The sequence below is a fragment of the Diceros bicornis genome, chromosome 32 (assembly GCF_020826845.1).
Source record: "Diceros bicornis minor isolate mBicDic1 chromosome 32, mDicBic1.mat.cur, whole genome shotgun sequence".
Taxonomy (NCBI): domain Eukaryota; kingdom Metazoa; phylum Chordata; class Mammalia; order Perissodactyla; family Rhinocerotidae; genus Diceros; species Diceros bicornis.
In genome coordinates this window covers 18,425,302-18,447,515 of record NC_080771.1, presented here as the reverse complement: position 1 = coordinate 18,447,515, position 22,214 = coordinate 18,425,302, and the positions used below count along the sequence as shown (strand labels likewise).

The 22,214-nt window shown below is 47.8% G+C and overlaps 1 protein-coding gene across 1 annotated transcript in view; it reads right to left on the bottom strand.

The window, feature by feature from the left end:
- Positions 1-4,686: 4,686 nt before the first annotated feature.
- CDH5 (cadherin 5) overlaps positions 4,687-22,214 on the bottom strand; it is a 35,402-nt gene continuing 17,874 nt past the window's right edge. Inside the window, exons 4-12 of the mRNA XM_058527949.1 lie at positions 20,841-20,957; positions 19,769-19,933; positions 18,698-18,885; positions 17,037-17,287; positions 13,718-13,860; positions 11,696-11,820; positions 11,241-11,349; positions 8,934-9,179; positions 4,687-6,894 (exon numbers count right to left, since the gene is read on the bottom strand). Coding sequence (XP_058383932.1) covers positions 6,377-6,894; positions 8,934-9,179; positions 11,241-11,349; positions 11,696-11,820; positions 13,718-13,860; positions 17,037-17,287; positions 18,698-18,885; positions 19,769-19,933; positions 20,841-20,957 — 1,862 coding nt within the window. The 3' untranslated portion in view covers positions 4,687-6,376. The remainder of the gene's footprint in view (positions 6,895-8,933; positions 9,180-11,240; positions 11,350-11,695; positions 11,821-13,717; positions 13,861-17,036; positions 17,288-18,697; positions 18,886-19,768; positions 19,934-20,840; positions 20,958-22,214) is intronic.

Here is a 22,214-nt window from a genome sequence, read left to right as displayed (position 1 = left end):
CTGTATGGCTCTGGCCACATCACACCCCTTTCTGGGTCTCACTTTAGTCATCTGTGAAATGAGGAAGGTCATACCAGCCTCAGAGGTTTGACCTGGGGGAAGGGAAGGGCTGAACCTCTGCCGTTCCTGCCCAGTTTGGCCAGGGCCCAGGGTTGGCTGGAGCAGGTATGTGCAATGTGGTTAGCAGATTCCAGGGAGTACTGGGTTTGTGCCCTACTGTGGTGTCCACTAAAGGCTCCAAATTCAGAAGTGAGCCCTCTGCCTTCATGAGGACCACTCCTCCCCCATCTGGGTAAACAGAAGCCAAAGAGAGGGAGCGGTCAGGGTGGCCAAGAGCTCAGAGCCAGGCCCCACTAGGAGGTTGGAGGGATAGGGACTACCTGATTTGGGGGTGACTTGAGGCCTGGGAGTCTTCTTAGAGGATAAGGTAGTGGACGGATCTCATGGGCTCCAAGGTTTGGACAACTGTGAGTTCAGGGGGCAGGAAGTTCAGAAAGGCAGGAAAACTGAGCTAAAAAAACAGCCTGTGGGGTGATATTAGCAGGAATGGCAGATTAATGAAATCCTCTTTTCCATAAAAGCAATGAGAACACTGGAAAAAATTGTTTTTGACAATTTTTTCAGAACTCTGTAAATTAACCAAAGGCTTGCAACAACTCTGGGAGTGTTTATTCAAGAAAAATGGCTAAATCTTGGTAAGAACAGTGAATTTTGTGGTGTTTTAACTTACCCTAATCCCATCCTCCTCTCTCCAGCCCTGTGGCAGCCTTGAAACCCAATAACCCCATAATCATAGTGAAAATCAGTAGCCTAGCTGCTACTGGAAGGGGAAGAACAGGGTTGGAGCTCCTCCAAATACCAATTCCCAGATAACTGTCATTATTTGACCTGTCTGGTGGTTTCCTAGAAGACCTCACTTGAAAGGTTGCATTTGTTTGACCTGACTTGAAACTCGCTCAATGCAGACAGCCTTTTTTTCTGAGGGCATTTGTTGAAAACAATCAGTGGCAATTGTTTAACATTGTAGCTGCCTGAGGCAGTGATAACAGCTGGGACAAATAAGAAGCTGACCACAAATCTTAAAAGGAAAACTTGCGGAATGAGCTGTCCACAGAGGGCTTTGAAAAACTTTGGTATATTCCTGGGAATCTAAAAGGCCACTCACATGTGTAGGGCTGTGCTCATGCCCAGGAAAGACCTGGGAAGGCCCTAAGCTCTCACCTCTGGCTGACCTTGAGGCTCTGTGCAATCAGAAAGTGAAGGCTAAGGCTGAGTTGTAAACTGCCTGCCTGAGCATTGAAGGAGTTCCCCAACATACACACAAAGTCCCTCAGCAAATGCTGAGAGACTTACTGGTTCCAGGTATTTAAGGAGATCTCTGTCCAATCATTAGCTGACCACTACCAAGCAGAAACTTCAGTGGCCACACACAACAAAGAGTAAAAACTTTACAGCATTTGTTTAGGAAAGCCAGTAAACAAACTACGGCAGCAAAAGCCAGCAAACACAACAAACCCTGGGAGGGCAAGGATCTAATTTTCACAGTTGCTACATTATATTATTTAAAATATCCAATTTTCTGCAAAAATTATGAGACATGCAAAGAAACAAGAAAGAATGGCCCATTCCTAGGAAAAAAAGCAATCAATAGAAACTATCCCTGAAGTAACCCAGATGTTGGACTTACTAGACGAAAGCTTTAAACCAGTTGTTTAAAATATGTTCAAGGAACTAAAGGAAACCATGTCTAAAGAACTAAAGAAAAGTGTGAGGACGATGTCTCACCAAATAGAGAATATCAATACAGAGGTAGAAATGATAAAAAGGAACGAAATAGAAATTCTGGAGTTGAAAGTACAATAAGTGAAATGAAAAACTCACTAGAAGAGCTCAAGAGCAGATGTGAGTTAACTGAAGAAAGGATCAGCAAACTTGAAGATAGGTCAATTGAGATTATCTAATCTGATGAAAAGAAAGAAAAAAGAATGAAGAAAATGAATAGAGCTTGAGATACCTATTGGACATCAGCAAGCATACTAATATATGCATAATGTGAGTCCCAGAGGAGAGAGAGAAAGAAGCAGGAAGAATATCTGAGGAAATAATGGCTCAAAATTTCCAAATTTGATAAAAATATTAATCTACACATCCAAGAAGTTCAATGAACTCCAAACAAGATAAACTCTTAGAATTTATCCTAGACACGTGATAATGAAACTATTGAAAATCAAAGATAGAGGGAATATTGAAAGCAACAAGAGAAAAAGAACTTATCACACACAAATTTTCCTCAATAAGATTAATAGCCATTTCTCATCAGAAGCCAGGGATGCCAGAAGGCAGTGGCATGGCATTCAAAGTGCTGAAAGAAAAAGCATACCAACCAAGAATTCTATATTTAGCAAAACTATCCTGCAAAAATAAAGGGGAAATCAAGACATTCCTAGATAAACAAAATGGAGAGAATTCCTCACTACCAGACCTTCCCTACAAAAAATACTAAAGCGAGTCCTTTAGGCTGAAATGAAAAGACACTAGACAGTAATTTGAATCCACATGAAGAAATAAAGATCAGCAGTAAAAGTAACTGTATAGGTAGATATAAAATACAGTTTAAATATATATATTTTCCTTTACAACTCTTTTTTCTCCTCCTATATGGTTTAAAAGACAACTGCATAAAGCAATCATTATAAATCTATGTTGATGGGCACACAATGTATAAAAATGTACAACAATGACAGCACCAAGGAGGGGGGTGAGTGGAGCTATATAGGAGCAAAGTTTTGTACCCTATTTAAATTAAGTTGGTACAAACTCTAACTAGATTGTTATAAGTTAAGATTTTAAATATAATTCTCAGGGGAACCACTAAGAAAATAATTTTAAAAATATAGTGTAAGAAATGACAAGAGAATTAAAATGGTACACTGGAAAATATCTATTTAACATAAAAGAAGGCAGTAATGGGATAATGGAGGAACAAAAAAGACATAAGACATGGAAAACAAATAGGAAAATGGCAGACATAAATCCTACCTTATCAGTAGTTACATTAAATGTAAAAGGATTGGTAGGATGGATAAACTGCCACGATCCAAATATATTTTGTCTACAGAAGACACTTTATATTAAAAGACACAAATAGATTGAAAGTAAAAGAATGGAAAAAGATATACCATGTAAACAGTAACCAAAAGAGAGCTGGAGTGACTATACTAATATTAGACAAAATAGACTTTAAGGTAAAAATTGTTACTAGATACAAAGAGATATATTTTATAATGCTAAAAGGGTCAACCCATCAAGAAGAACTAACAATTGTAAGATATGCCCCTAACAACAGAGACCCAAAATACATGAAGCAAAAACTGACAGAATTGAAAGGAGAAATAGACAATTCAACACTAATAGTTGGAGATTTCAGCACCCCACTTGCCATAATGGATAGACTAATTAGACAGAAGATTAGTGAGAAAATAAAAGACTTGACTAACATTATAAATCAACTAGATCTAGCAGACATCTATGGAACACTGCACCACCAACAGAAGAATACACATTCTTCTAAGTGCACATGGAAACTTCTCCAGGATAAAACATATGTTAAGGCGTAAAACAAGTCTCAATAAATTTATAAGGATTGAAATCATAAAAATTATGTCCTCTGGGGGCTGGCCCAGTGATGCAGTGGTTAAGTTCAGTGTGCTCCACTTCGCAGCCCAGGTTTGTGGGTTCAGACCCTGGCGCAGACATACACCACTTGTCAAGCCATGCTGTGGTGGTGACCCACATATAAAATAGAGGAAGATTGGTACAGATGTTAGCTCAGGCCAATCTTCCTCAAGCAAAAAGAGGAAGATTGGCAGCAGATGTTAACTTAGGGCCAATCTTCCTCACCAAAATAAATAAATAAATATAAAATTGTGTCCTCTTACCACGATGGAATGAAATTAGAAACCAATGACAGAAGGAAATTCGGAAAATTTACAAGTATATGGAGATTAAACAATACATTCCAAATAACCAATGAATCAAAAAAGAAATCACAAAAGATATTAGAGCAAAATTGGAATTAAGACAGATTGACTCTGAGAGTTCCAAGAAGTAGTGTTTGTCCAGAGCACAGTTTGCAAAATATCCCTGGGGGATGCTCTGCCCAGGAACCCCTGCTGGTAGGGGTCAAGGAACAGGAGCCTTGCTGAAGTGAGCTTCATCCTCCACCTCCCCAATTCCAGACCTGACAAGGAAGCTTCTTTTTCTCATTTTGATTGTGAGATTTTCCAGGCAGGACCCCAGTGTTGGGGTCCACACACTGCAATAAAGTGCCGGCTGCTCAATCACTATTGTCAACCAGCTAGAGATTGATTTCCTTTCTCACTGCTGATATATCTTATGCCCCCAGTTCATTTGACACATGGAAATGGTGTTACAGCTCCAGCTTCCAGATGCCCTGACTGCTGTGTGTGTGTAGAGGGGCTGGGGGTCATGTACAGAGGCTGTGTGTGTGTGTGGGGGGGGGGTTTGGGGGTTGTGTACAGAGGCTGGGTGAAGGCATGGGGCTCTGGAAGGGCAGGGGGCTGGACTAGGTGTCCCTTGTTATTCTCTGCTGCAATCCCTTTTTGGTAGTGACTGTCTGAAATCCTAATCTCAAATGATCCTGGGTTCCTCTGATGATGATGGTAGTGGTGGTGTGTACATGTGTGTATGTGTGTTTCACATGAGCTCTAGAAATGGAAGAATTTCAAAATTTTTCTTTATTTAGGTATAAAAAAAATACAGTACGTCCCATGCACCAGTGTGGTCAATATATAGTTATTATCTTCAGAGTAATTACTACAATGATAGGAAATAGAAGGTTACAGGAATTTGCTTATCCAACTAAGAAACCTGAATTAAAATTGTTAACCTAGATAGCAACCTGATTATGCAAAAACCCTTATTCTATATGTTTGTGAGAGCTAGAATCGTGTAAGTATTATTAGTTAAAAAAAAACAAAAACAAAAACAAAGAACTAGTTATTGGTTAAAAAAAAAAAAGTCAGTGTTATCTACAGTCCGCTGAAGTGTGAGGGGCCTTGCCCAGGATGGGAACCTCAGTCGTGATGAAGGGTGAGTAGGAGAGTCTGCCTCCTTCCTGCCCCCTCCCGTTGAGTGGTGCCACTTCCCCAAGGGGTGTTTGCAGTGGAATGTTCCATATGTGGCTGAAAGTGGGAGATGCACAGATGACGATAGGGCTTGGGCAGGGCAGGGGCCTTGCCTTCTGCGGGGTGTGCCTGAGGGACGGGGCCCTGCTGGGGTTCCCTGAGATGCGGCCATGACGGGGTGTAAAGGCAAAGGGCACGGCTCTGTTGTGCAGTCATGCTTGGGTTCGGCCTTTGGCCGGAGTTGCTGAGGGTCACATCTTGAGTGCCTCTAAGTCAAGAGGTACGGAGTAGATGGAGAGAGAGAGAGAGAAAAGAGAGAGCATGAATGAGCGACTAGACCAGGCAGAGATGGGGAGAGGAGTTCTGCTCTGGGAATGTCTGGCCCACTTCCCAGGCAGAACTGGAGGGGTGTCGATGAGTCCTGAATTGGGGTCACAGCGACTCCAGGCCCTCTCCCGAGGGTGTGGGCGTGGAGGTGGCCCTCACCCTATGATCTGTCATACTTGGTCTCCACTGTCCCTCCAGGATGAATTCACAGTTGCTTCAAAGTTCAACAAGCCATTTCTCTGACTTTGGGTTGAATTTTCGACTCTCAGTACGGCACAGTTACCAGCGCGGCAGGTCAGCAAGGTCACCTCAGGACCCAGGGTCAGGAGCTGCCAAGGAGCCCCTTCCTTGCTCTTGACGGGCCTGGGGAGGGGCTGGGGACTTGGGAGGGTGTGCAGAAGTTGAAGCAGGTCAGGCTGAGGGTCAGTCCCATAGCCCCTGGGACTGGGCTGCAGAGAGTGCTGTCCAGGAGTCGTGCTGCCCAGCCTTTTGCTTCCAGGCAGACAGGCCCCAGGACCTCGCCAACCTCATCAGGAGGTTCAGGGACCTCAGGGGGAGACCTCCCCATGGCCGTTGGACATAAGCTGCTTTGAGGAGCCAGGGAAAGTCTTCCAGTTGGACCGTGGTCCCAGGCGACAGGGTTCTGTGGATGTCCGAGCCCGAACAGAACACTAGCCTGGATGTTCCAGCATTTCGGGGGTAGCCGTCACTGAAATATGGCCATTCCTGGATGTTTCAGGGACCTGGAGTTTGCTACCCATGGCGGTGAGGTCGCTGGGACCCACGAGGAAGGGGTGCTAGGCTGGGGCGTGAGAGCTACAATTCGAGGGCACAGTGCCTGGTGTCTGAGTGGCCTGAGCCGCAGTGGTTTGGATCCCCAGGCCCAGAGGCCCGCGGCCCCCCTAATACACCAGGTCCTCCCGGGGGTCGGAGCCGTACAGCTCCGCCAACATCTTGAACCTGGGCCCCCAGTCATTGAGGAAGTCGTAGTCGATGTCCGAGTCGGACGAATCGGTCCCCAGGGAGCTGAGGGACTCGGCAATGGACTCGGAGCCCTCGTAGCCGTAGATGTGCAGCGAGTCGTAGGGCGGGCCGCCGCCGTCGTGGTCCGCCTCGTCCTTCTTCTCCTCGATCATGGCGGCCATCTCCCCGGGCCCGCCGTGCGCCCTGGGCGCGTGCCGAGGCGGCTTCTGCACCTGGGCGTAGAGGGACGGGCGCGCATCCAGCGCGGGTCGCGGGGGCTTGGCCCCGCCGTGACGCACCGAGTTGAGCACCGACACGTCGTAGCTGGTGGTGTCCATCTCGCCGCCGCCCTCCTCGTCGTAGGTGACCAGCTGCTCGTGGATCTCCGGCACGCTTTTGCCGTGGGCGCGAGCCTGCTTCCGGAGCCGCCGCCGCAGGAAGATGAGGAGGGTGATCACTGCGAGCGAGTCAGAGCTGGTCAGACGAGGCCCAGCCCGCTGGCTGGCCCCCACCCTCTGAGGCTCACCTGCGCCCTCCCCTCCTCCCTGGACATTCTTGGGCCAGCCCAGCTTCCCAGCGACACCTGGGCCAACACAGAAGGGTTGGTTTAGTCTAGATACCTGCTGGGTCCACCCCCACCCCACTCCAGAGTCCCTTGTCCCCCCAGGATATGATCCTCGTTTGCTGTCATGGCCACCTTGTAGGTGTGTGGGGGGGTGCGTGGGTGGGGAGGAACAAAGTGGGCCTCCCTCAAGTCTGCCAGTCTCAACCCCATCTACCCACATCCTCATTTCCTGCCTCCTCATACCACTGAGGCATATCCTTCCATGCCTGTCCAAAGGCTAGGAGGCCAGAGGTTGGGGAAGAAATGGGGAAAGGGATGGAGTTGGAATTTGGAATTCAAAAATGCTGAGCCATTGCTTCATTGACAGCTATGATGATGATAATAATGGATAATGGTCGTGCTGGTAGACATAGCACCCATTATAGTAGCAGCAGCCACTCTTGAGCAGCTACTGTATACTTGCTGATTTGATATTGGGCACATTTTCATGTTATCTCATTCAAGGCTGTTGTTATTATCAATAGTTAAGCAAACTGAGCTCAGAGAGGCTGAGTAACTTTCCCCGAGTCCCATGGTCAGGCAATGGTGTAGATGACGACCCTGCGCAAAGCTCTGAGGGGTGTAACTGTGTGAGAGTCGCCGACCCCTGAGGAGGGGTGGACTGTGTGGTGCAGAGAGCTCCTAAAATTAGGCTCAGATCCTCCCCCAGGCTCTGTCCTTCTAGCCTTGGGTTACTTGACAAACTGTTATGAACATAAGTAAAGTGGGGCACCCTCTCTGAGTCTCGGTTTCCTCATCTGTAAAATGGAAACGATGATGTCTCTGCTCTGTTTCTGTTTGTTAAGGTGGTTATAAGGTTAGTGAATTCTATGTGTGGTGGCAATGCCATTATCATTATTGTTACTCGTTATTATTAAAAGGGGTTCTGGGTCTGGACTCTCTTCTACAGAAGCTCCAGAAGGGGAACACATCCTGGGGGCCCCTTAGGGGAACCACTGGGAGGAAGGGCATGGAACAGATAATGTGGGTGCCGCATGGTATCCCCAGATCCTTCATTGTGCACAGGGTGACCTCTAACCATCCGAGCCTTCCTCGGAGGGCTGGCCGCTGCCCCATCTCATGGCAGGTGACGTGCAGGAGACTTTACGCCCCTGGAGGAGCCCCCAACCATCAGCTGATGGGAGTTGGGGGATAAACGCTGGCTGTGAGTGCTGCCTCCTGGTCTCCAGCAGGAGGAGCTCCGGTGTGACCCACGGTGGTAATTTTCGTGACAATGCGCCTTTGGTCGGCTGCCTCCCTTCCCTGTCCCCCTGCCCCTCTTCCTTCTGGGGCTTCCTGGGAGCGCCTCCCAAATAAACCACTTGCACCCCAATCCTTGTCCCAGGGTCTCATTCCTGGGCAACCCAAACCTAAGGCAAGGCCTAAAATGCTCCTAAAATTTCTGAGGCCCGAACAAAAAAGAAAGAGATAGCAAGGCTGGAGGAATCCTAAAAAAGGAAAGAAAGCCCCTGGAGATAATCTAAACTAGAAGTTTTTAAACTTTCCATTTCTTTCCAAAAGAGGAACTGGATGCTCTTTTTTCAAAATAGGTTTTATGTAAATATATGCCTAGAACATTGCCTGGCACACAGTTAGTGCTCAAAATATACAAGTCTAATGAGCAAACGTCCTATATAAAGTATTTCAAACTGGGAGAGGGGCCTTGAGCCCCACCCGGCCTCTCCCCTCATCCACCGTCTCCCTTAGGCATCCAGGGAGCTGGAGTTCGAGTCCCTGTATCCCACTGTGAAGCCTGGGGCCCAGGGTGGGCTACTGGTCCAGGGCTGCACTGCAGGCTGGAGGCAGGGTTGGGCCTGGAGCCCTGGCCTCTTCCTCCTCCTGTGCAGCCCCCTCAGTGTCCCTTCTGTGCCCCCCCCACCCCAGACACTGACCTGTGATGGTGAGGATGCAGAGGAAGATGGCTACCAGCGCCTGGATGCTGACGCCCACCTGGGCGGCCACCTCCTCACAGAAGGTGAACTCGCCGCGCTCGTTGCACTTGCACACGGCCACGGTCAGCGTGCTGGTGCCTGTGAGGCTCGGCACCCCGTTGTCTGAGATGAGCACGGGCAGGTAGTGGACCTTGGCACGCTCCCGGTCGAACTGCCCGTACTTGACTGTGATGTTGGCTGTGTTATCTGGAAACACCAAGGGCAGTGAGTCAGGCTCTGCTCCCTGGAGCGCCCATCCCCTCGTCCACACTGATGGTGTGGCCTGCCTCCTCCGGGGAGACCTCCCTGACTATGCCAGCCCATGTGCTGTCTGGGCTGCTTCTCTGCCCTTTGCATCCCCTGCCTCATGTTTCAGTCATTTGAGCGCAGGTCTGCTCCTCTATGGAGGGGATATTTTGGGCAGCTGCTTAGACCTACCCTCTAAGAATGGCTTGGCCAGAATATAAATCCTTGCTTTCCGTTTCTGTGGGCAACTCATATGGCTGACCCCTTTTTCCTCCCTCATCCTACTTTGATAACAGGCCACTCTCTTACAGCTCAATTAATTATGCATTGTTTCAAGCTTTGACAAGCAATCAGGGGAAAACTAAAGTTTTAAAAAGTCTTTTAGCATTGGGCTAACTTCTTGTTTCTGGTATCCCTGCAAGTGCATTAGAAAGTAAAAACGATGCACACGTTCCCTGGGGCACTGAGGGGATGATTACATATGTAATTGAGGATTTCCTGGGCAGCCTGGAATTGGGAATGGGCTTTGGCCCAAATATTGGCTCTCCTTCCCAGCTCCAATCAGTGGTTTTATGTACAGAAGACTCTCCCAAGGAGCATTTTAAATATGCTGATTTTCAAAACCCCCTCAAATCCCCCCCCCCCTTTCTGATTCAGTGGCTCAGGGTGAAGGCCAGATGATCTGCCTTTTGTAGGTTCCTGGGAGGTTGTGATGCTCATGGTCAGAGGGTCCAGGGACTCCCCCGGGATTTACCTACCCACGTGGGGTCGGCCTGCTCAGGAAGCAGGCCAAAAGCAAAGGAGGCCACCTTTGAGATTTCGGATGAGAGGCAATTTTACATTTCATTATTAAGTAGCCATGTCTATTATAATTGAAAATCATAACAATATGGCCATTGACACTTTATGGGAGAAATTGGAGATTTCTCGCCATATTCATTTAATACTATAGCAGGATATTCATGCTGAAGGTGAATCTGAGACCAACAGGCTTGCCTTCTGGTTGTACCTGGGGTGTCTTTGGGTGGCACTTAAGCTTTCTACTCCTTCTGAGGTGGGATTGAGGCGGCATTGGGGATGAAGTGGCAGGTATTTTTGCCACATTATTTGCTGCTAAAGACAGCCGAACCTTGAATGGTCTGTCATTGACTGTCAACATATCCTGGCTACCTTTCCAATCCCAGAGGAGGTTCCTTAAGGACAGTCTGTGGCTGATCCCCTGGGTCTGCACCCACTCTCAGGGACCCCACTCCCTGCTCTTTCTCAAAGGTAGCAATGGCTGTTCCATACAGGGATCCTCATCAACCACAGTTTTGCCAATCAGGGACAGGCAGGGATTCCATCCTGAGCTGGGTGAAGGATTGCTCTATTTTGACCCAAGGGGGATTTTCTCTATTTTTCTGAGGAAGCTGCTGAACCCATGGAAGCCTGTCTACTTTTGGTTGGAATTCAGTCAACTCAGCATCATCACTCTCATAAGCACGTACTCATCGGAAGCTCTGATCGGCCACTACTGACATCACAGGACTCTCTGGGGTGTGACTGGTGGACCAGATCCTTGGCGGTAAGTAGTCATTGTAGCTGAATTAAAACAAAGTTCACTGTATCCTTGGCATTTCAGATTTCCCATTTCCGGTTTTGACTCTTTAGAAGTGACCTCAAAGTTCCATGTCATAGAGCAATTTGCAATTGTGCTGAGCACAGAGATCCTGTGTGGGAAGGAATCCCTTGGCTAATTCATGAACCGAGCTGGCTGTCTGCACCCCATATCTGTTCTGTACTCCCCACTGACCTGAGCATCTTATGGGGAATGTGGACGTGGCAGTTTGGCCTGGGCAGCTCTGACTTTTGCACAGACCGATGAGCTATGTGATGGGAGTTGTACAAATATCTCCTATCTTGAAAACTCCAGTGAGGGCCTGCCCCCAATTCCTTGCCTTGGTCCTTGACCCTGGCACTTCAAGACTCAAAGAACCCTGCCCCGACCCCGCTAAGAGCCAGGCTGACTAAGTTGATGCGCACCGTGATTATCTGTGAGGGTGAAGTTGTTGTCTTCAGTGCTCAGGGAGAAATTGAACTTCACGTTTTGTGGTGTTATGTCCTTGTCTATTGCCGAGATTTGCACAACCACCTGGAATGTGAAAGATGGGGGATGGTCAGTGGTGGTGTTGGGGTGGCCCAGGGTTCGGTGATGGAGACTTTGGGTTTAGACCTGACCGTGGCTGCCTCTCGCCTGCAACACTAACCTAAGTGGTCTCCACAAAGCCACTCTTTCTACCATCCCCTTCCCCACCAATCTACCCTGTAAGCCTCAGTTTCTCCATCTGTAAAGTGAGAATAATGTCGGCATCTCTCAAGGCTGTTGTGCAGGTTACGTTAAGCTCAGTGGAACTCCAGCTGACTGTGGATAGGAGGTGCTGCTCCTCAGCGTGCCCCAAGGGGGCGCTGCCTTGCCCTCCCACCTGAGCCGGACTCACCTTGCCCTGGGCAGCATTCTCACACACTTTGGGCTCATAGGGCTGGGCAAACTCTGGGGTGTTGTCGTTCTCGTCCGTAACCTCAATGTGGACTCGCACAATGGATTCTTTGCCCGTGGGGGTCCCTGCAGGGGGAAAGGATTTGTCAGTCACCACAGTGGGCTCAGCTGATGCCAGCCCCAGGGGGTCGAAGGTGTTTGGATGGGGTGCCCTTGCCCATTTGGCAGGAAGAGGGGGCTGTGGACCTCTGGAAGAGAGGCCAGGGCTCATGTTCTGGGTGAAAGAAGTGGAAGAGGAAGGGAGTCAAACTTCATGCACAAGGATGTTTACTAAAGAATTACTTGTAAGAATCAAAAAGGTAAACAATGTAATTGAATTTAAAAAGGGCTTCATCAAATTAATTCAATTAATTAAATTATTAAGCCAATTTAGTAATTTGATTGACTAATTGAATTAATTTAAGTAGATATAATTTATTTAATTACAGGCATGTCTCGTTTTATTGCACTTTGCAGATAGTATGTTTTTTATAAGACCCTCCACCAGCAAAAAGATTATGACTCACTGAAGGCTCAGATGATGGTTAGCGTTTTTTAGCAATGAAGTATTTTTAAATTCAGGTATGTATATTGTTTTTTAAGACATAATGCTATTGCATACTTAAGAGACTACAGCATAGGGTAAATGTAACTTGTATATGCACTGGGAAACCAAAAAATTGGTGTGACTTGCTTTGTTGCGATATTCGCTTTATTGCGGTGGTCTGGAACCGAACCCGCAATATCTCCGTGGTATGCCTGTAAATAAATTAAATTAAATTGATTAATTACAAAATAATTTAAAAAGTAAACAACCCAGGTGAGATTGGGTTAATAAATTAAGCCAATTTAAAAGAATGGGATATGTGGCCATTTACAAAGCCCATGTAAATTACATTTTAAAAATGTAATTAAAAAAAAAGACATTTGAGTACCATGGGAAAATGATTCTGGAATAAGGTTAAGTAAAAATGCAGGATATGGTTTTTACACAAATATTATGCTCTCACTTGTATAAAAAAATGTATAAAATAAGACCAGAGAAAATAGGCTAAGCAGTAATTGTCTCTGTATAGTAGGATTATGGGGGGATAATTTTCTTCTCCTTTTTTGTATTTTCTGTATGTTAAAATGAACAACAAATTATTGCTTTTAGAGTTTAACAATTGTATGAATGAGGGAAAAAGAGGGCAAAGACTGCTCTGGAAACACGCAGGAGTCCATTGAGGTTGGGGTTGGCTTCCGTGTTGGGGGCTGTGGGAATCTGGAAGTACCCAGCAGGTGGCAGGGGCCCTCCAGGGTAGCACCAGTGGGGCCTTGTCACCCGTCTCTGGGCCCTGGTGGTCTCCTGGGTAAGGTGGGAATATGAATCCTTCTCCTGGAGGGCAGCTGTGATTTTCTTGCAAAACTGCAATAATTGCCTTTCCTTCTGGCAAAAGTTACACTAATTTCTGGAGAACCTAACAATCGTGGAGTTGGAAGCTACTTCAGATTTTGAATTCAACCCACTAACTGGTACATAAACACCCCAAAGCAGCCTTTTCCAAATGTCCATGATGATAAGAATCATGTAGCACTTGTTCGGTGCACATGCCTTGGCCCCATTTCTGGCTCACTGGACCAGAACCTCCAAGGGAGGGGTCTGAGAAGCTCTATGTATAAGAGGTGCCTTAGGTGATTCTCATCTCAGGGACATCTGGCAGCCTGTTTTATAATAGTGCTTCTTAAACTGCAATGTGCATGAGATTCTGATTCAGTCTGGGGGTGGGACTCAACATTCTGCACTTCTAACAAGGTCTCAGGTGATGTGGATGCCACTGGTCCATCCACACCTTGGGGATCGAGGCTCTTTAGCATCCTAGCCAAGTAGTGCTTCAGCAGGTGCTTGTAATACCTCTAGAGACCCAAAACGACAGAGTATGCCAGTTTTGAAAGAATGAAGGAAAGGAGAAAAGCCCAGGTCCCCGGAGATGGGGCCACTCACCCCTAGAATCCAGTTCTTTGGCCTCCACTGTCAGGTTATACCAAGGGAAGATTTCTCTGTCCAGTTCTTTGTCATTGTAAATGTCCCCCTGCTTGGTTACTTGGAAGAACTGGTTCTTGTCACTGGTCTTGCGGATGGAGTATCTGCCCAGGGAAGAGAGTTTCATGGTTTTCCATTTTCTTTGCTAAGTCCAAACTCCTCAGCATGACAGATGAGGCCCTTCAGTATGTGTCCCTCCATCTTCCTCTGTCCTCCTCTCACTGCTCATTGCACTCTACCTCCCAGGGGGATTCAGAGTACTGAGATAATCCTGTTGATTTTAGCCCTGTTGCCATCATTGGACTGAGGGTGGTGCCTGAGGCTCCATCAAGAGCACTGTCAGAGCGGAGGCAGGTGGCACTACAATCAACTACACCACAGCTGGGATTGGTTTTTGTAATTAATGAAAAGGTAAGAGACAGGAAGAAATAAAAAAGGAGCTGGAAGAGATAAGAAGTGATCAAAAGGAAATTAAATTTGTGAAGTAAAAATTTGACACATTCTTCCAGAAATAAAGAAAAAAGTTATCAAGGGATGAAAAGAGGGGGCCGGCCCGGTGGCGCAAGTGGTTAAGTGTGCGCACTCTGCTGCAGCGGCCCAGGGTTCGCAGGTTTGGATCCTGGGTGTGCACCGACGCACTGCTTGTCAAGCCATGCTGTGGTGGTGTCCCATATAAAGTAGAGGAAGATGGGCATGGATGTTACCTCAGGGCCAATCTTCCTCAGCAAAGAAAAAAAAAAAGAGGAGGATTGGCATCGGATGTTAGCTCAGGGCTGATCTTCCTCACAAAAAAAAAAGAGATGAAAAGAAAGAGGAATATATATAATATATAATATACATATATCTGGAATTCCAAATATGTATATTTACTACTACTGAGGAATATTTAAGAACCAATAGAACAGAAGAAATAACAAAAAATATAATAAAAGAAAACTTTCCTGATCTGAAGAAAGGCCCAAGTCTACAAATTAAAAGAGGTCATTGATATCAGCATAATTTTAAAAAAGAGATCAATATTTAGATATATCTTGATGACGCTTTTGAGTTTCAAGGCTGTATGAAGAAACTGAAAAGAGCCTAGACAGAAAAAATAAGTTCCTTGTGAAGAAAGGGAAATTGAACTCACCCTAGACGTCTCCACAAAATTAAATGCTAGAACACATTGATAGTATTTTTGAAGGGAAATATCTATAATCTGAGGATTATATGAGCACATCTAGGTGTTATTAACATAAGGCAAAAGAACTAAGGTATTTGTAAGTATGCAAGAAATCAGGAAATATATCACCCACATAGATGGGTCCTGAAAAAAATTTTTTGAAAACTTCATCTAACTAAGAAATGTCTCAATATAAAGTAAAAACCTGGTTTGGGAGGAATTAAAATGAAGCTACTGATTTCTTTATCATACGTAAGAAAACAATGGTGTGTGTGTGTGCGTGTAATATTTTTAACTAGAAAATATAGATCCAGGAAAACATTTTTAATTTTACAGATAGAAGTAAATCTGGTTTTACAGGTAGAAGTAAAAATGGATGTATTCATTCCAAATATCTAGAAGAAAATAAAAGAAAAAATAGACTCTAGAGCAAAGATGGAGGAAAAGAAAAAAGACGTTAAGTTTGAGAAATGGGCAATGTAAAACAATAAAATAAGTAAGATCAAACATATCATTTGTGATAAAAAAATGTAAATAGGTTACACACAAAACATCTCAGTTTAGATTAAAGAAAAATCAACTACATTCTATTTTCAAGAGACAACTTAATGCCAAATGACCTAGAAAAGTTAAAAGAGAAGGTTGGAAAATTTATATCAGGCAAACACGAATAACATGAAAACAGGACTGATTGACTTAACATCAGGCAACGTGGAATTGAAGGCAAAAATGTTTAAGCAGGACAAACTGGGTAGTTTCATAGGGATAAAAGTTACAAGCCATAATCAAGGTAAAATAGTTGTGGACTTATAACTGAATAGAAAAATTAAAATATGTAAAGCAAAAGCTTAGATATTCTAGGAAGAAAATGGACACAAACACACTTGTATTACATCACAGAACAAGTTAAAGCAAAAATAGAAAATGCTTTACCACTTGTAAATGAAAAGAAAAAAAAATCAAATCAATCTCTTAAATAAACCCTTGGATCAATGAAGAAATAAAAATCATCATTACAGATTATTTAGAATAGAATGGCCATGAAGACAGTAGTCCCAAAACTTCTGAGCTGTGGTCAAAATGGAGGGACATATTTAAAGTTCATATGAAAGAATGAATGTTTGAGAATGCATAAAAATTATATAAAGTGAAAAAACAGTGAGGGAGGGACTTGCCTTATACAAAGTTTTAGTAAAAAGCTGCCACAGTAAAACAAAATGAACGGCTTTGTGATAGAACAATAGATAGAATAGAGGATTTGGAAATAGATTGTGGTTTATACAGAACTCAGTATATAACAAAGGCGTGAAAATGACGACTGACTTAATAAATGGTGCTGGCACAATTGGCCACCCTCTGGAATAAAATGAGATTGTGTTCAATTCATACTTACTATCAAATGTTATGTGGCTCTAGAAAGTATGAGTTAGAACTATATCTTTTGTCCCAGAGGGTGGAGGAGAGGAGTCTAGTTGAGACAGAAGAACAAGTAGTGATGAAATGGGCATGGTATGATCCAGAAAATTTTAAAAACAATGAAAAACCAAAAACAAACAACAAATCTACCAAAAGTGTATGTAGATGTTTGTGTCGTCATGAAGACAGGTGTGACAGGACCATATCCAACCATGGACGTGAGTTATCTGGGAGTGGGGTTACTGATAGGCTCTTTGTAGATCTTTGTGTTGTTTCACTGTGGGAAGTGAACACTTTTTCCTTTTGTGGTTTTGGGAGGACAAATTTAATAAAACATCTGAGCGAGGGAGTTTCACATATGTCATCTAGTTGGTTGCCGTCTTGACCGCCAGATCTCCCCAAATGGGACCGGTGGGAGCCATGGTCCAAAGAACAGCCCCTTCAATGTAGAGCAGACAGTGGGCAGCTCTGATGGCCAGGACTGTGCTGGGTGGGGGTGCCCAGGGCGGACAAGATCCCACCTGGCCACATGGATTAGTGGAAGAGCTTGGTCTTCTAGCCCTGCCTCGGCTCACTGCTCGTGTAGGTGCCTGGAGAAGCCAGTTTCCCGCTCTGAGTCCTGGTCTCAGGCCAGCAGGTGTAAGAACCTCAGTGCTGGGATTGTCATGATCATCACCATCCTCACGCCCTCCACCCCCTTACCCAATGCTCCGCCGAGCGGCGTCGGGGTCAACCGCCCGCACTGAGCCGATCCAAGTTTTCTTCTGGTTCTCCCGCAGCTGGAAGTGGTAGAAAGGCTGCTGGAAGTTGGGGGGCTCGTCCACGTCTGTGACATTGATGACAACACGGGCAATGTTTCTGGTGGAGGCGCCGCTCAGGTAGCTCAGGTTGATGGTGGGGTCTGTGGCCTCGATGGTGAAGCTGTATTGCCGGACGCGTTCATAGTCCAGGGGCTGTGGAAGGGAAAAGATTGGTGAGCACCTGCCCTGAGCCGAGCACGTGGCACGTGGTCTTCACAGCGACCCTGTAAGGTAGTACTGGGATGACACCATTGTATAGATGAGGGGCCTGTGGCCGGGAGAAGTGAAATGTCCAAGGTCATCAAGAGAGTGGCTGGGCCTGGCTGTCTTCAGCTGCCCCCCATTGCAGTCTCAGTACTCATGGCTGCACCCCTGACCCTTGCCCTCTGCTTGGCCCTACTTCAAGTGTTGGAGACACACAAGGGATCAGCCCCGGTCCTGCTCTCAGGGGATCACAGACCAGTGCTTCTGTCCACAGCCCCTTAAGGACATGCCTCTTTATGCCTTTGCTCTAGATACTTCTCCTGCCCTTGCCCACTTAGCACACTCCTACTCATCCCTCAAGATCCCAATCCAAAGGTAATCAGATGTCGTCTCAGAACCCGTTCCTGCCCCTCCCGACACAGGTAATTGCTCCCTGTTTGGGTTGCTATAGTACTTATGGCTGCTACCCTTTTTGTCTGGGGTCTGTCTTCCTCACTCGCTGACAGCTCTGGGACTGAGGAGGCTGTCTGGCTCCCCTGGGTGTCTCCAGTCCTCTGCAGGGCTAGGGCCAGAGACAGACTCGGGGGAGGCCTGCTGGAGGAATGGCCTGGCTCAGGCAGAGGGGTTCTGGAGTGTCCCATTTGGTGAGGATCATCCCTGACCCAGTTCCCTGCATGGCCATTCTGGAGGCATTTTTTGCCCCTAGCAGGACCTTCACTTCTCTTCCAGATTCAGTCAGTCTGACTGCTCTGTCAGCAGCAGCCCCTGCCAGTGGCCACCCATGTCGCCATGGTGCTCAGTTTCCTTACGTGCTGAGGGCTTTCTGCTGCAGGCTCCTGTGACGACCAGGGCTCTACCGGCCTGTGCCCAGGTCAGGCCAGGAAGTGCCGGGGAGTGAACGCCCCAGAGCAGCCCTGAGTCAGCACCACATCATCCTCACCCTCAGCTGCTGCAGCTCTGAGGCATATTCCACACTGTCCCCCAGATGTCCCCAGTGGGACCAGGGCCCCTAGCCCCAGTGATAACCTGCTCACTAAGGAGCCCCCATTAACTTTCTCCTTTCCATGTGTCACTGCTCTGGGGGCTTCCTGGGATCACCTCCCAAAGAAATGTTTTACACCCAAATCCTTGTCTTGAGGTCTGCTTCTGGGGTAACCCAGCCTAAGACACCGACCCTTCTCTCCTGGCTCCCCTTTTCCAGCTCCAGGGTCACAGTCTCCACGAGCGCACGGCCAGCTCTGAGCTGACCCAGAACGTGCACCTTTGATGGCCTGTGACCCAGGAGCAGCCCCTGGCCAGTCCTGGGGTTGCCGGGAGCCCCAAACCCACATCTGCCGTCATTGCTGCAGGTGCACACACCTTCGTGGTCTTGATGATGCCCTCGTTGCGAGTGGGGACCGTCTCAATGGTAAAGGTGTCCCTGTACTCGCCCTGCACGATGCTGTACTTGGTCTTCCGGTGCTGGGGCTCGTCTGGGTCCTCGACAAACAGAGAGCCCAGGGGGCTGCCCACGCGGATGTCTTCCGGCACGGTAAACGTGTACTTGGCTGATGCAGAAGGGGCGCCCCAAAGGGCACTGGGTTAATGACATAGACAAGGCAATTGTCCCTCATACATCCTACCACATTTTGATACAGGAAATGGGCCCAGTAAAATAATAGTAATACCCCTAAAATTTTGGATCCCAAGGCAAAGAGGTTCTGATCTATCTGTCCTTCCATCCCTCCATCTTTCCAACAAGTAATTATTGAGCACTTACTGTATGCCAGGTACTTTTGCGAGGGGACCTATCAATTGCCAAGAGAGAGAAGTCCTGCCTCCAGGGGGCTTGTGCCATGCATAGCAAGGCCACTTCTGGAAAGCTGGCCTGTCCTTGGGGTGGCCGAGCCTCTGAATTACGCCTTCAGCATTGGAGGGTGCAAGCAATAAGCCATCTGACTCTCCTCCCCAGCCCCACCCAGGGCATGTGAAAAGCCCTTGTCAGTTTTTTAGGGGGGAATCAGTCTGTGGGTGAGGTCAGGGCCCAGCCCCGGCTCTGGGTGTGGAGCTTTGCCAAACCCCTGCTCACTAGCCCATGGGGATTTTCTAGCTGGGGCCTGGATTTTCCTGAGCCCATGGGATCTAGGTGAAACTGCTCCTATCTGGTAGTGGGAGCCTGGGCACACGGTTGGCACACAGCAGTGAGTGTGATTTCCCTCCGGCCTGTGAGGAGAGCATGGCAGGGGGCAGTTGGACAGCCTTGGGAATGTGTGCAGAGATGGGGAGCAGGGTCCCTCCCTGCACCAGAAAGACTTCCCTGGGCCTTAGGCCCACCCCGTGGTGGGGGGAGAGGTAGGGGGACTTCTGGGCTCCTCCCCAAGAGCCCCCAGTCCGCGGAGTCTGGAGTAGCCCAACCCCTGCCCTCCCCAGGGCCCTAGGGGAGGGGCTCACTCTGTTTGAAGATGGGGAAGTTGTCGTTGACGTCCTGCAGAGTGACCAGCACGGTGGCCGTGCCTGACTGCCCCCGGAGGCCCTGGGCATCTCGTGCTTCCACCACGATCTCGTACCTGGCCTTTGTCTCTCGGTCCAAGTTTTTGATCTTCGTAAGAATGAATCCTGCAAAAAGTGTCCCAGCAGGAACCATGTTACCTCTGGAGCTCTTAGAAAATACTTATACCTGGGCCCTCACCGACAGTAGCTGACTTAAAAGCTCCCCAAGTGATTCCACTGAGCAGCCAGGGCTGAGAAGCACTGGTCAACCACCACGTACCTCCACGCCCCTACTGCTAGGCCAAAGCTGCCCAAACAGTTTGGTTCCATAGTGGTCCTAGCTGCCTGGAGCATTGTGTTTAGAAAGAGCATGAGGCCCACTCTAGGCTCAGAGTGGGAAGAGTGCTGTGATGGATTAGTGATGCCTGTCCTGGTGTATCCTTGGTTGTGGTGGTGTCTGTGCTGTGTATTTGCCATCCCTCTGAAAGATAGTGTGCCCCAGGCCTGACCAACTGAACTTCTGTCTTGCTTCCAAGACTCAGTCCTTACAGTTTTTCAAGTCACATTGAGTAGATGACTATTATGGGCCATGTGCTCTCCATACATGATCTAATTCAGACTTCACAGCTACCGCAAGATGAACACAAGCATTCCCATTTTCGTGGGGAGGGAACAAGGCTCGCTGAGGTCGGCTGACTTGCCTGAGGTTCGTAGAGGGGTGAGTAGCAGAGCTGGGTTTGGAAACCAGATCTGTCAGAATCCATACCCAGCACTGCTAACCTGCATTCTCTTCTGCCTCTTGTGTGACTGCTTGGGTCCTGATTTTGGTGCCTGGACTTGAGTCCATTCTTGGGCACCTGTCTGCTCCCTCCTGCCCTTACCAGCCACCTTGTCTTAATGTGTGATACCGACCACCTCCGTAGGACAGTGTGGTTCTCTGTCCGACTGGACTTCCCTTGGCCCCTGCACCTGGAATATTCGCCTCCGCCCCCCTCCAAGCGGGTGCCTGCCCGGGAGGGTTAGTCACACAGACCAGAACTGTCGATGGTGAAATACTCTTCTCCTGTCAGGACTTGGTACATGACAGAGGCATGGTCTGCCACAGTGGGGTCGTCTGCATCCACTGCTGTCACACGGGTGACCGAGGTCCCTGCGGAGAGAGAATCCGGGGGTGCTGCCTTGTGACTGGCGGCCCCTCATCCCATTCCCAGATGAGGGCAGATGGGGCTCATGCTGTTCCCTGAACCCACTTCCCTCGGGTCCTGAGGGAGAAAAGGCTGCTTCGTTTTCTGAGGAGCCTGCATGGGGGCCAAGTGCTGGCAGAGATGAGGCCCAGCCTGGTCAGCCTTGAAGGAGGCAAAGAGAACAGGTGGTTTTCTTTTATGGGGAAATGAGGGAGGGGGTGGATGGTTGGGGTCATGAGGAGAAACAGAGGAGAGCAAGGGGCTGCTTCTTCCCTCTTCTGGAAGGGTGAGAACAAGGGAATGGGAAGGTGCCCCTAAAGGGTGGATGTCACATCTCTTTTTCCCTTGAACTCCATGATCCCCATACTCAACAGGAAGGTCTGGTTCCAGGGTTCTGGCCAGAGACCCTGGACTGGGGGGGTGGGGAAGGGAACCCTTTTTCTGGTACCTCCTAGAGGCTGGGGCTAGAATTGAGGAAAAAGTAGTAACTTCTGGAGGCCTGGGGTCTAGGCTGGTGATACACTTTGGGGTGAGGGCTCTTGTCCTCCCCTTCCGCTCTTGCATGGACCCTAGAGATGACTCTTCCTGCCTTGGTGGCAGAGTTGGCATTCTTCATATGCAAAGGATATGCTCTTGGCGTGCCAGTCCTGAGAGTCAAAGCAGTGGATGGGGCTTGCTCCAAAGAGTAACGAGACATGTGTATCTAATGGTTAGGGCTCAGTCCATGATCAGGATAGGGCTGAGTCCATGGCTAGGGTCAGGGCTCAGTCCATGATCAGGATAGGGCTCAGTCCATGACTAGGGTCAGGGCTCAGTCCATGATCAGGATAGGGCTGAGTCCATGGCTAGGGTCAGGGCTCAGTCCATGATCAGGATAGGGCTCAGTCCATGACTAGGGTCAGGGCTCAGTCCATGATCAGGATAGGGCTGAGTTCATGACTAGAGTCAGGGCTTAGTCTGTGATCAGAATCAGGGCTCAGTCTGTGATCAGGATCAGGGCTCAGTCTGTGGTCAGGATCAAGGCTCAGTCTGTGACTAGAGTCAGGGCTCAGTCTGGGGCCTGGTTAGAGCTTAGTCTTTAGAGACCAGAGTTTCTTTCAAGCCATATAAAGTGGCAGTATGGGCATTACAGTCACTGCAGTGAACTCACTGAATTCTGACCCCAGGCAGTGAAGTTGCTGACGAGACAGGTGCATCCAGGGATGAGGGAGGGAGGAGGGACA